Source organism: Esox lucius, chromosome 20, assembly GCF_011004845.1.
Source record: "Esox lucius isolate fEsoLuc1 chromosome 20, fEsoLuc1.pri, whole genome shotgun sequence".
In the NCBI taxonomy this organism is placed as follows: domain Eukaryota; kingdom Metazoa; phylum Chordata; class Actinopteri; order Esociformes; family Esocidae; genus Esox; species Esox lucius.
In genome coordinates this window covers 43,076,331-43,090,381 of record NC_047588.1, presented here as the reverse complement: position 1 = coordinate 43,090,381, position 14,051 = coordinate 43,076,331, and the positions used below count along the sequence as shown (strand labels likewise).

General features: G+C 48.9%; 1 protein-coding gene across 12 annotated transcripts in view; it reads left to right on the top strand.

The window, feature by feature from the left end:
• abi2a (abl-interactor 2a) overlaps positions 1-8,772 on the top strand; it is a 35,153-nt gene extending 26,381 nt beyond the window's left edge. For 4 of the 12 annotated variants that reach the window (XM_034288973.1, XM_034288971.1, XM_034288974.1 and 1 more), the window contains 6 exons: positions 972-1,084; positions 2,705-2,938; positions 4,108-4,281; positions 4,870-4,956; positions 6,524-6,703; positions 7,674-8,772. In XM_034288973.1, the coding sequence (XP_034144864.1) occupies positions 972-1,084; positions 2,705-2,938; positions 4,108-4,281; positions 4,870-4,956; positions 6,524-6,703; positions 7,674-7,849 (964 nt within the window). In that variant the 3' untranslated portion in view covers positions 7,850-8,772. The remainder of the gene's footprint in view (positions 1-971; positions 1,085-2,704; positions 2,939-4,107; positions 4,282-4,869; positions 4,957-6,523; positions 6,704-7,673) is intronic. The other 8 variants (XM_034288975.1, XM_034288977.1, XM_034288976.1 and 5 more) reach the window with 3 other exon arrangements.
• The last annotated feature ends 5,279 nt before the right edge of the window (positions 8,773-14,051 follow it).

The following is a 14,051-nucleotide window of genomic DNA, read 5'->3' as shown; positions in this document are numbered from 1 at the left end:
CATGCAGATGAGCTTCCCTGAGACGGTTTCTGACCGTTTGTGGAGAAATTCTTTGGTTATGCAAACCGATTGTTGCTGCAGCTGTCCGGGTGGCTGGTCTCAGAGGATCTTGGAGGTGAAGATGCTGGATGTGGAGGTCCTGGGCTGGTGTGGTTACACGTGGTCTGTGGTTGTGAGGCTGGTTGGATGTACTGCCAAATTCTCTGAAACGCCTTTGGAGACGGCTCATGGTAGAGAAATTAACATTAAATTCACTGACAACAGCTCTGGTGGACATTCTATTGGAAAGAAATATGTCTTTTGTTTACATAGAGAAAGTCTTAGATCTTTGAGTTCAGCTCATGATAAATTGGGACAAAAACAAAAGTGTTTTATAGTTTTTTTTAGCGTAGAAATGGTAATTGTACCACGACTGAATAGCTAGACCCGGTCAGTCAGAGCTGCTTTCTGAGTCCCATGGGAATCCAAGGCCTTGTCACCTGTCTGTCATGGCTTCCCACTGGGTTCTGTAGGATCTTCTGTCTGTCATGGCTTCCCACTGGGTTCTGTAGGATCTTCTGTCTGTCATGGCTTCCCACTGGGTTCTGTAGGATCTTCTGTCTGTCATGGCTTCCCACTGGGTTCTGTAGGATCTTCTGTCTGTCATGGCTTCCCACTGGGTTCTGTAGGATCTTCTGTCTGTCATGGCTTCCCACTGGGTTCTGTAGAATCTTCTGTCTGTCATGGCTTCTATCATGCTTCTGTTACATCTCTCCATCTCTCTCATTCACACTCGGGGCAGAGGTGGAAGTTCACCCTGTATTAAAACAGTGTGGTTATTTCAGTTGGGTGTCTGTCGTCTATATTCGTGTGTGTGTGCGTATAGTGTGTGTGTGCGTATAGTGTGTGTGTGCGTATAGTGTGTGTGTGCGTATAGTGTGTGTGTGTGTGTGTGTATAATATGTGTATGACGTGTGTGTGTGTGTTCTCAGCAGTGGCAGTAGTGGTGGCAGTCATCCCAGCAGTGGCAGCAGCAGAGAGAACAGCGGAAGTGGTTCTTTTCCCATCGCTGTTCCAACACCCTCCCCTCCTGGTGGCTTCCCAGGTAACCACAGAGTCTGGGATGTGTCCTGGATGATTATATGTCCTGTTTACCAGGTAACCACAGAGTCTGGGATGTGTCCTGGATGATTATATGTCCTGTTTACCAGGTAACCACAGAGTCTGGGATGTGTCCTGGATGATTATATGTCCTGTTTACCAGGTAACCACAGAGTCTGGGATGTGTCCTGGATGATTATATGTCCTGTTTACCAGGTAACCACAGAGTCTGGGATGTGTCCTGGATGATTATATGTCCTGTTTACCAGGTTACCACAGTCTGGGATGTGTCCTGGATGATTATATGTCCTGTTTACCAGGTTACCACAGTCTGGGATGTGTCCTGGATGATTATATGTCCTGTTTCTGAGGGGGTTTGTAGACTGACTGAAGGATTCAAACTCCTGTAGAAGAAAGGTCACCTAAGAGACCCTGAAGTACGCCGGTTACTGTCTGACCAGCACCTACACACCTTCCCCCAAGCACAAAGACACTTCTGCTTTATCTATGTCCCCCCCCCTCCTCAACGTGTCCCCTGCCCCCCTCCCCCCTCAACATGTCCTCCCCCCCCTCCCTCCTCAACATGTCCCCCTCCCTCCTCAACGTGTCCCCTGCCCCCCCCCTCCCCCCTCAACGTGTCCTCCCCCCCCTCCCCCTCAACGTGTCCTCCCCCCCCTCCCCCCTCAACGTGTCCCCTGCCCCCCCCCTCCCCCCTCAACGTGTCGTCTGCCCTCCCCCTCCCCCCTCAACGTGTCCCCTGCCCCCCCCCTCCCCCCTCAACGTGTCCCCTGCCCCCCCCTCCCTCCTCACCGTGTCCCCTGCCCCCCCCCTCCCTCCTCAACGTGTCCCCTGCCCCCCCTCCCCCCTCAACGTGTCCCCTGCCCCCCCCTCCCCCCTCAACGTGTCCCCTGCCCCCCCCTCCCTCCTCAACGTGTCCCCTGCCCCCCCCCCTCCTCAACGTGTCCCCTGCCCCCCCTCCCTCCTCAACGTGTCCTCCCCCCCCTCCCCCCTCAACTTGTCCCCTGCCCCCCCCTCCCCCCTCAACGTGTCCCCTGCCCCCCCCCTCCCCCCTCAACGTGTCCCCTGCCCCCCCCCTCCCTCCTCAACGTGTCCCCTGCCCCCCCCCCTCCCCCCTCAACGTGTCCCCTGCCCCCCCCCTCCCTCCTCAACATGTCCTCCCCCCCTCCGTCCTCAACGTGTCCCCCCCCCCTCCCTCCTCAACATGTCCCCCTCCCTCCTCAACGTGTCCTCCCCCCCCTCCCTCCTCAACATGTCCCCCTCCCTCCTCAACGTGTCCTCCCCCCCCCTCCCTCCTCAACGTGTCCTCCCCCCCCTCCCTCCTCAACGTGTCCTCCCCCCCCTCCCTCCTCAACGTGTCCTCCCCCCCCTCCCTCCTCAACGTGTCCTCCCCCCCTCCCTCCTCAACATGTCCCCCTCCCTCCTCAACATGTCCCCCTCCCTCCTCAACATGTCCCCCTCCCTCCTCAACATGTCCCCCTCCCTCCTCAACATGTCCCCTGCCCCCCCCCTCCCTCCTCAACGTGTCCCCTGCCCCCCTCCCTCCTCAACCTGTCCCCTGCCTCCCTCCCTCCTCCATAACTGAGTCTTTCTCTCCTCTCTGAAGCCTCTGCTCCTGTGGCTTCAGTCGCCACTCCTCCTGCTGCACCTAACACCTCTCCACCTTCCTCCTCCTGTACTGCCACCTCCTCCACCCCGGCCCAATCCCCTCAGTCTGCGCCGGCAGCTGACTACACCCCTAACTCCGCCCCTAACACAGAGGCCCAATCAGCTGTGGCTGAGGAGCCCCCTCCCTCCCAGTCCCCTCCCACTGCTTCAGCTGCTGCCACCTGTGTAGAAGGTGAGTGTCTGACCCGCCCCCTCATAACCCCGCCCATCAACCACCTTCTACACCCCGCCTCCCCAGCCTCACCCTGGTACCCCATAACCATGCTGTTTCCTGTGGGACCCACTCAACCACACCATCACATGTTGTTTCCTGTGGGACCCACTCAACCACACCATCACATGTTGTTTCCTGTGGGACCCACTCAACCACACCATCACTTCTTGTTTCCTGTGGGACCCACTCAACCACACCATCACATGTTGTTTCCTGTGGGACCCCCTCAACCACACCATCACATGCGGTTTCCTGTGGGACCCACTCAACCACACCATCACATGCGGTTTCCTGTGGGACCCCCTCAACCACACCATCACATTTACGTCATCCATTAGTTTATTCCCATTTAGAGTGACTTATGGTACTGGGCTCCGGGGGGCCCTTAGACCCCCTGGTGTTCCCAGAGGCTTTCAGCCACCCCCCCGGTATCTCTGTCTCCACTGTCCAATGTCTTCCAGCCGTCCCTCCCATTCTCCTCAGGAGTACGTCCACATCAGTCAGCATTTGGCAGCTTCCTTTCCCCTAGTCTTCAGGAAAGACTATTCCATTCTGTTGTTGTTGTTGTTGTTGGTGTAATCCAGAAGGATAACCAGTATGTCTGAGTTTCAACAGATCTCCTGGGGGACATCTGCTGTAAGGATGTAGTGATTGTTTAAATGGGCTTTCTCTCAGAACAGCTGTGGTTAACTTTAATATGATAGTTTCATGGCTCCTGTCAGAAACCGCAGTCTTATAATAGCTCCCCTGCTGACTTGGTCTTGATGTCTCTGTGGGGGGGCGGGGTGGGGGGGCTGACTGACAGTAATAGCTATGTAAGGGAGATTTTCTGTTTGAGGGCCTCCTGGTGTCTCCACTGGAAGCAGCAGGGAAGTGCATGCTGGTTGTCTGAGTGGAAAATGCTAGTTTTGTCTCTGGGGAGGTTAGCTGGGCCATATGGACTACAAGGTGTGCAGAGGAAAGCAACAGTCAGAGATGAAAGGAGAGTCAGTCAGTGTGTTTAGTGGTGAAAGGAGAGTCAGTCAGTGTGTTTAGTGGTGAAAAGTAGTCCACTACATCAGGAATAGGGTGCCATTTGGGACTCTGTCTTTCCCTGCGCCCCTCAGCCTGTCTCTCTGTCTCGCCAGGTGTGGTTCCTCAGTTCTACAGTATGAACCGACCGGTCCCCAGACAGATGAGCCCCCCCGTGGGGGGGTCGCTGCCATACCGCCGCCCACCGTCCGTGACGGGACAGCCCCTCATTAACGCCCCTGTACCCCAGAACCAGCTGAACGGAGGTCCTCACTACCAGCAGACCCCAGGTACGCCATGCACACACGCACGCACGCACGCACACACACACACCAGACTCATTGACATCTCTCTTCTGTTTGTTTTGTGCTCTTCATTCTGTCACAAATATCGTCATCAAACCCTCCTCCATCCTGTCTTTCATACCTCCTCTCCATCCTGTCTTTCATACCTCCACTCCATCCTGTCTTTCATACCTCCTCTCCATCCTGTCTTTCATACCTCCACTCCATCCTGTCTTTCATACCTCCTCTCCATCCTGTCTTTCATACCTCCACTCCATCCTGTCTTTCATACCTCCACTCCATCCTGTCTTTCATACCTCCTCTCCATCCTGTCTTTCATACCTCCTCTCCATCCTGTCTTTCATACCTCCTCTCCATCCTGTCTTTCATACCTCCTCTCCATCCTGTCTTTCATTCCTCCTCTCCATCCTGTCTTTCATTCCTCCTCTCCATCCTGTCTCTCATTCCTCCTCTCCATCCTGTCTCTCATTCCTCCTCTCCATCCTGTCTTTCATACCTCCTCTCCATCCTGTCTCTCATACCTCCTCTCCTATTTTCTCCTCATCTCTCCTCTCTGTCTTGGTGTTTGATCAGGTTCCCTGGCCCCCCCTCCCCCCTCCGTCCTCCAGATTACCCCCCAGCTTCCTCTGATGGGTTTTGTTGCTCGAGTTCAGGAGACCAGTAAGTCGCTTTCAGCTTCACCGTTCCTCCTCCAACATATTGTACAGTGGATCTGTCTGCCTACCTCTCTGTCTGTCTGCCTACCTCTCTGTCTGTCTGCCTACCTCTCTGTCTGTCTGCCTACCTCTCTGTCTGTCTGCCTACCTCTCTGTCTGTCTGCCTGCCTACCTCTCTGTCTGTCTGCCTGCCTGCCTCTCTGTCTGTCTGCCTGCCTGCCTCTCTGTCTGTCTGCCTGCCTACCTCTCTGTCTGTCTGCCTGCCTACCTCTCTGTCTGTCTGCCTGCCTACCTCTCTGTCTGTCTGCCTGCCTGCCTCTCTGTCTGTCTGCCTGCCTGCCTCTCTGTCTGTCTGCCTGCCTGCCTCTCTGTCTGTCTGCCTGCCTACCTCTCTGTCTGTCTGCCTGCCTGCCTCTCTGTCTGCCTGCCTGCCTACCTCTCTGTCTGTCTGCCTGCCTGCCTCTCTGTCTGTCTGCCTGCCTGCCTCTCTGTCTGTCTGCCTGCCTGCCTGCCTCTCTGTCTGTCTGTCTGCCTGCCTGCCTCTCTGTCTGTCTGCCTGCCTGCCTCTCTGTCTGTCTGTCTGTCTGCCTGCCTCTCTGTCTGTCTGTCTGCCTGCCTCTCTGTGTCTGTTTCTACTCCGTACTAATGCTGCATTTCCACTGGTGTTTTACCTCGGTACCAGGGCTACACTGGGGTTTATGCTAATGTTGGCTCCAGACTTTCCTGTTTCGATGATATGTTTGACACCAAGGTCTTGAGGAGGGGAGGGAGAAGTAAACTATCAAAAAGATTTTCTGGTTACGAAAAATAAAAGTTAGTAAATTAAACCATAACGCCATGCTCAGTTTGTTTACAATACGGCGTTTGAACTTTAGTAATAAAACAAATGTCTTCCTCAAACTCCTGCAAGCGACTCTTTCTCCACCTACACTTGTGACACTGCAGCTAAACAAGTTTAATAAGTATTTGGTCAAAACTATCTACCTTTAATAGAAGGATTTGGGAGGTAATTTTGCGTTGTTTTAGGTTCTGCAAGCTACATCTCGGTCTCAGCGCACCGCGTTTTCACACCACGTAACGCGTCAATCCACAAACTCCGACCTAAAGTCCGGGCTTGGCACCAAGTGAGAGCCGGGCTACTCGTCCATGGCCTGGTGGCCGACTGACCCGTGTCAGTGGAACCAGAAACATTTCTGGACTTCAGCGTGAGACACCAGTGTTTGGTACCAGTGGAACCAGAAACATTTCTGGACTTCAGCGTGAGACACCAGTGTTTGGTACCAGTGGAACCAGAAACATTTCTGGACTTCAGCGTGAGACACCAGTGTTTGGTACCAGTGGAACCAGAAACATTTCTGGACTTCAGCGTGAGACACCAGTGTTTGGTACCAGTGGAACCAGAAACATTTCTGGACTTCAGCGTGAGACACCAGTGTTTGGTACCAGTGGAAACGCGGCATTTGGAGCTGCAGATGAAATCCCTGTGGAAGTCCTTTGGTTTTAATCCGGGTAATTCACGATTCACTACATCTGAGTGTGGTATTGACGCTGTTTGTCTTCTCCTTTCCCAGTCTCAGATGCACCTCCTCCTCCAGCTCCTACAGATGAACCTGTGTTTGAGGAGGCAGTGTCCCCGGTGCCCCCACCTCCTCCTGGGGACTATGAGGATGAGGAGTCATCCATGGTGGAGTACAGTGACCCCTATGCTGAGGAGGACCCTCCATGGGCCCCACGCACCTACCTGGAGAAAGGTACTCCCCCATCCTTAACCCCTCCCCTTACCATAGCTCCATCTGTAACCCATGAACCAGGCTCCACCCATAGCCCTAGAAATATAACTGAAAACAACACATTACATGTGCCAATAAAAGCTACACTCTTGATCTTCTGATATCAACATTTATTTGTGACAGGGGAGTTTAGAAAGTAGGCTGACACCGTACTGGTTTATTCCAAAATAGATGGGACCCAGAGATGTTCCCCTGTATGTCCATGGGTTACAGAACTGACTGATCGGTAGTTAAGGCTGCAGTTTAGGTCCACCATTACTGGCTAATATTTTGCTTGCTGCATTCAGACATCTGTGCCCAGTCAGTCAGTAAGAATTGATTCATATGACTATGTTTACAGTACACCAGTGATTCTCAAATGCAAACCTGAAAAATTGTTTCCACATGTGCTACATGTCTGAAGAATAAGTTGTTCAAGCGGTGTGACACCCCTGAAGAATCCATTTTTCAAACCTTATGACCATGGGCACATGCAAATACATTTGCTGGCCAAATGTAGCCTGAGATGAGAGCTGTGTGATGGATTCTTAAAATGCAAGTATATAGACTTTGCTTTTCCTGAGTCTAGAGCAAGTGGAATAATTTGGCCTGGCTGTATTCCCGAATCCTACAGCCTGGCTGTATACATCAGTTAGATTTAGATGCCACCAGATCCACGGTCTGTCTTTGCAACGTGCCACTTTTGTTTTTGTTTGATAAACTTCTATATGTTTAAGACCATCATTTATAATCTTACCACTATATGTTTAAGAACATAGTTTATTGTAATACAGTAGGCAGGTGTAAGAAACCGGATTAAGTATCAACCAGTTCAGGATTGATCAAGTCCCCCCCCCACAGGTATCTATGACCGTTAAATGATAAGAACTGATAAGTGATTTCTCTGATCATGTTTATTGAATATTAATCAAGCTCCTGTCCTGGTTCCCAGTGGTGGCGATCTATGACTACACGGCCGATAAAGACGACGAGCTGTCCTTCAACGAGGGCGGTATAATCTACGTCATCAAGAAGAACGACGACGGTTGGTACGAAGGAACGATGAGCGGGACCACTGGCCTCTTCCCTGGGAACTACGTGGAGTCCATCATGCACTACGCCGAATGAGGCCACGCCCACCTGCCCTGCCACGCCCCCGGCACAAAGGGGGCGGTGTTCATGACGCAACCGAAACCTCATGTTGTAGGTGCACATTCCCGCGATGTGATTGGCTGGAGGACAGGAGTGAAGATGTTCTGGGAGAAGGTTGAGGATGACTCTTTTGGGAGGAGGGGACATGGGAGAGATCAAAGGTTGAGGGATTGAGGAGAAGAGGCGATCGAGGAGGAATGGGAGAGGAGGAATGGGAGAGGAGAATGGGAGAGGAGAATGGAGACTTTGGGCTTCTTTTCTGATTGCTATTTGTAAGCACAGAGTGAGGTGCTACTCTTCAGTACACTATTGAACATACAGCTGTAATAATTTCTGCAAATAACAACCGTTAATGACAACTGATGAAGGACAAACTGCTGTGGTCAAATGAAACAACCGCTGTGTTCTAATCCCGGTGTTCAGACTCCGCCCCAAAGGAGAAGTGATCACTGTGGTTACGGTTATTTTGTTAACTCCATCTTTGTTTGTTTTTGGCCGTGTGTACGTGGTGTGTCCCTGAGTTGTCAGGGGTCCCGTACATGGAAAATGGACAAGATCAGGATGAAGGGCCTCGTTATAAACCAGGTTAAATCCTGGCATGTTGCGGTGGTGGACAGGCCAGGCTGAGAGGCAGTGTTTTTACACATGCAGCTCATTTCAGATATCCTTCCACTGATCGGTCTTCAGACCAGCCACAGCAGACATGCCTATGTTAACGCAGCTTCTGGCTTTCCGACGTGAAAAGGTTTTAGTATGTTTTATTGCTCTTTAGTTCCGGGTTCTGTATATTGTATAGTAGTGGATTTAATTCTAACCAAATGTTCGAGTTGTGTTAATGTTGTGTTTGTAACGCTACATAGACTGCATGCTGAAATAATAAAAATTGATTGTTCAGTTTCCCCTTTTTTTGCTGACATTTTACCCTCTTGCTTTACTTTAAGCTGGTGCAGTCCACCGCTGTTGTTTTCATGTCACAAGTTATAGTTTTTTATATAATTTGAACATAAACATATATTTTTTTTAATTACCACTGTATTCATCAGCTTAGGTGCTGAGTATATAATAGTGTGCCATATTGTACTGTGAGTGTGTGACTAGCTTTCTTCAGTTAAAAGGTTTGATGGTTACCTTATTGACATGATATTTGTACCTTTTTAAAAAAGCATTTCACAGTAATACAGGAGAGAAATGTACAGAGAAGCAGAATATAAATTTAACATGAATAGAGAAGAAGAACATGGTTCAGGTTGATTAAATTGGAAAATGGAAGCCATATATACATATTTTCCATATTTCAGATATTGACACACTTTAGCAATAACTGCAATTTAATAAGGGATTTGATTGAACTTGTAGAAGACATCTTTTAAATGGCCATGGTCCCGCACTGGAGATTGCATTCACTAAACTCTGCAGATGTCTTTGTTCGAAATTACATTTAAATGTCAAACAATTATAAATCCTCTGCACACCTGATTATATCACGGGCCAATTTAAATTATCTGTGTCCTCATAATGCCTGGTGGAAAGTCAGGAAGCCGAGACAAAATCTTGGGATCTGCTCAGTGTGGGTAGAAGCACCAATGGAAGATGAGATGTAGTTGGAAATGATGAACTGAAAACGTGTGTTTCAGGATATTTCCAGCAATATTATAACTTGACAAGTTTATTTTGAAGAATAAAACGCCAACAGGGCAGCTTAAAACATTCTGTACTTCTATATTGGCTCCTGGCTGCATTATGCAACACTGATTATATCACATTAAATTGCATGTATTTCAGTGTGAGGTTGGGATGTGATGTTAACCCTGTTCGGTGTGAGGTTGGGTTGTGATGTTGACCCCGTTCGGTGTGAGGTTGGGTTGTGATGTTAACCCCGTTCGGTGTGAGGTTGGGTTGTGATGTTAACCCCCATTCTGTGTGAGGTTGGGTTGTGATGTTAACCCTGTTCGGTGTGAGGTTGGGTTGTGATGTTAACCCTGTTCGGTGTGAGGTTTGAATGGGTTGTGATGTTGACCCCGTTCGGTGTGAGGTTGGGTTGTGATGTTAACCCCCATTCTGTGTGAGGTTGGGTTGTGATGTTAACCCTGTTCGGTGTGAGGTTGGGTTGTGATGTTAACCCTGTTCGATGTGAGGTTGGGTTGTGATGTTAACCCCCATTCTGTGTGAGGTTGGGTTGTGATGTTAACCCCCATTCTGTGTGAGGTTGGGTTGTGATGTTAACCCTGTTCGGTGTGAGGTTGGGATGTGATGTTGACCCTGTTCGGTGTGAGGTTGGGATGTGATGTTGACCCCGTTCGGTGTGAGGTTGGGTTGTGATGTTAACCCCCATTCTGTGTGAGGTTGGGTTGTGATGTTGACCCTGTTCTGTGTGAGGTTGGGTTGTGATGTTAACCCCCATTCTGTGTGAGGTTGGGTTGTGATGTTGACCCTGTTCGGTGTGAGGTTGGGTTGTGATGTTAACCCTGTTCGGTGTGAGGTTGGGTTGTGATGTTGACCCTGTTCTGTGTGAGGTTGGGATGTGATGTTAACCCTGTTCGGTGTGAGGTTGGGTTGTGATGTTGACCTCGTTCGGTGTGAGGTTGGGTTGTGATGTTAACCCCGTTCGGTGTGAGGTTGGGTTGTGATGTTAACCCCCACTCTGTGTGAGGTTGGGTTGTGATGTTAACCCTGTTCGGTGTGAGGTTGGGTTGTGATGTTAACCCTGTTCGGTGTGAGGTTGGAATGGGTTGTGTTGTTGACCCCGTTCGGTGTGAGGTTGGGTTGTGATGTTAACCCCCATTCTGTGTGAGGTTGGGATGTGATGTTGACCCTGTTCGGTGTGAGGTTGGGATGTGATGTTGACCCCGTTCGGTGTGAGGTTGGGTTGTGATGTTAACCCCCATTCTGTGTGAGGTTGGGTTGTGATGTTGACCCTGTTCTGTGTGAGGTTGGGTTGTGATGTTAACCCCCATTCTGTGTGAGGTTGGGTTGTGATGTTGACCCTGTTCGGTGTGAGGTTGGGTTGTGATGTTAACCCTGTTCGGTGTGAGGTTGGAATGGGTTGTGATGTTGACCCCGTTCGGTGTGAGGTTGGGTTGTGATGTTAACCCCCATTCTGTGTGAGGTTGGGTTGTGATGTTGACCCTGTTCTGTGTGAGGTTGGGTTGTGATGTTGACCCTGTTCTGTGTGAGGTTGGGTTGTGATGTTGACCCTGTTCTGTGTGAGGTTGGGTTGTGATGTTGACCCTATTCTGTGTGAGGTTGGGTTGTGATGTTGACCCTGTTCTGTGTGAGGTTGGGTTGTGATGTTGACCCTGTTCTGTGTGAGGTTGGGTTGTGATGTTGACCCTGTTCTGTGTGAGGTTGGTTGTGATGTTGACCCTATTCTGTGTGAGGTTGGGTTGTGATGTTGACCCTGTTCTGTGTGAGGTTGGGTTGTGATGTTGACCCCGTTCGGTGTGAGGTTGGGATGTGATGTTGACCCTGTTCGGTGTGAGGTTGGGTTGTGATGTTGACCCCGTTCGGTGTGAGGTTGGGATGTGATGTTAACCCCGTTCGGTGTGAGGTTGGGTTGTGATGTTAACCCCGTTCTGTGTGAGGTTGGGTTGTGATGTTGACCCTGTTCTGTGTGAGGTTGGGATGTGATGTTGACCCTGTTCGGTGTGAGGTTGGGTTGTGATGTTGACCCCGTTCGGTGTGAGGTTGGGATGTGATGTTAACCCCGTTCGGTGTGAGGTTGGGTTGTGATGTTAACCCTGTTCTGTGTGAGGTTGGGTTGTGATGTTGACCCTGTTCTGTGTGAGGTTGGGTTGTGATGTTAACCCCGTTCGGTGTGAGACCCTGGATACAGCATGGCCTACAGAAGGGCTTACCCAGGTCTACACCTATACGAGACCCTGGATACAGCAGCAGTGGGAGGAAGTTGTCCATGTCCTTGTTTTCCAATGTAGAAAGAAGTGGAGTTTGGACCATTCAGCCTTTATAATGACGTCCGACTGTCAAGAGGTTAAATTAGTCCTTCATGGAAACATGTTGCATATAAAGGATCACATTGAAAGAGTGTAAGACTGAACGTTCTTTGCTGGCCATTTATTATTGTACATAATAAAACAGTTTTCTTGGCGCTCTGGTTTTGCTACTATTTTATAAGTTGGCTATGACTCCAGATGGGTATAAAAAACTGTGTGTGCGCCTTAAGCGTCTTGTGAAAATATGGAACAGGATTGGACCAGAGAGAAAGGCCCAGTACTTCTGCAAAGCCGTCACATCAGGGCGTCAGAACAAATGGGTAAGTGGTGGCTGGGAACGTACAATCGTGTGAAACAGTATCTCTTTTCCATATTTGGACATACAGACATGTAATCTTCACTTCAACACTACTGGCAGAACTAAGGTAAGTTAACAAATGGCACAAACATTATACTTCTCCATGCTTTACGTTGGATATAAGGTTCTTCTGCTTAAAGGCAGTGTTTTGTTTTCACCTTTTGTGTTTTGTTGATGCCCTTCTACGGCCCTGACCAGTCCTCATGTTACGGCCCATCTCCTGGTATCTCCTCCATGCTCTTGAGACTGTACTGGGAGACACAGCAAACCTTCTTGCGACGGAATGTATGGATGTGCCATCCTGGAGAAAATGGACTACCTGTACAACCTGAATGGGTTGTTTATAAATGATCCATCAGTCAGTTATGTACTTTGAGTTGCTTGGCAATGGCTTTATAACCCTTCTCATGGGCATCAACAATATTTAATCTGAGGGCCTCACGAAAGAGGGTCTTTTGATTTTGCTAGCAGATCTATATAGCACAATTCATACATTGAAGCAATTCATTGTGCATTACAAAAAAAAAGAAAAATTATAAAAATACAATAGAATAAAAACAATAAAACATAAAACAAATTTGAATAAGAAAATAGAAATGGAATAAAAACTTGGGTAGATTCCGTATTACATTCCATGAGGAAGCTATACAGGTGCTGGTCTTAAAATTAGAATATAATCAAAAGTTGATTTATTTCAGATATTCCATTTAAAAAGTGAAACTTGTATAATGTATACTTTCAAAATCCTTTTTTTGTATTGGTCTTAAGTAATATTCAAATTTTCTGAGATAGTGAATTTGGGGTTTTCATTAGTTGTCAGTTATAATCATCAAGAAGTAAATAAACACTCAAAATATATCAGTCCGTGTGGAATGAATGTATACATTATACAAGTTTCACTTTTTGAATGGAATTACTGAAATAAATCAACTTTTTGATGATATTCTAATTTTATGACCAGCACTAGTAGAAGAAGTAGAACAGGGTGGTTAAGTTTAGGCGCTCAGTCATAGGCATGTGAAAAGAGAACTGTTTTTCAATCCCCCTTTCGGAGGAAGAGTCACTGGCTTGTTGTTGTCTCTCTGTTGCGCACTTGTGCAATTGGGCTGTACGCTGCTGGCAATACTCAGCCCTCATTTAGGGGGGTTGCGGTTGGTGGATGTCCCTTTGGTTGATGCTTGGCAATGTGGGTGGATTGATTTCCTGCCTGTTGGGCCCTGTCCGGGGCCTCCCCCGGGTAGGGCCACAGTGTCACCAGACCCCCCCGTCTCAGTTCCAAGGTGTTACGCTGCTATATTATTGTGCAGGGGGATATGAGGAATGCACTTTCTAACTTTTCTCAGTCTTCTCCAGTTTTACATTTTAGGAAGAGATGAGGTCCTGGTCCACACCTGGGGAGTACCTGGTTTGGGGGCCCCGTTGCTGTCCCTGTCCTTGTCCATCTGGTCATACTTTTGACCTAGTCTAGAATCAAATATATCTTAATATCTCACCCGGCACAGCCAGAAGAGGACTGGTCACCCCTCTGAGCCTGGGTCCTCTCTAGGTTTCTTCCTAAAATTCGGCCTTTTTAGGGAGTTTTTCCTAGCCACTGAAATCCAACACTACTGTTGTTTGCTCCTTGGGGTTTAAGGCCAGGTGTCTCTGTAAATCACTTTGTGACAACTGCTGTTGTAAAAAGGGCTTTATAAATAAATTTGATTGATTGATTGAATCAAATTTCTAATTCAATTTTTATCCTGGATTTAAAAATTGATACGTTTGGGGCACATCTAAGATCTGGTAGTTTATTCCAGTTGTGTGCAGCATAACTGCTATTTGCAGCTTTGCCATGTTTAGTTTGGACTCTGGGCTCTACTAGCTGACATGA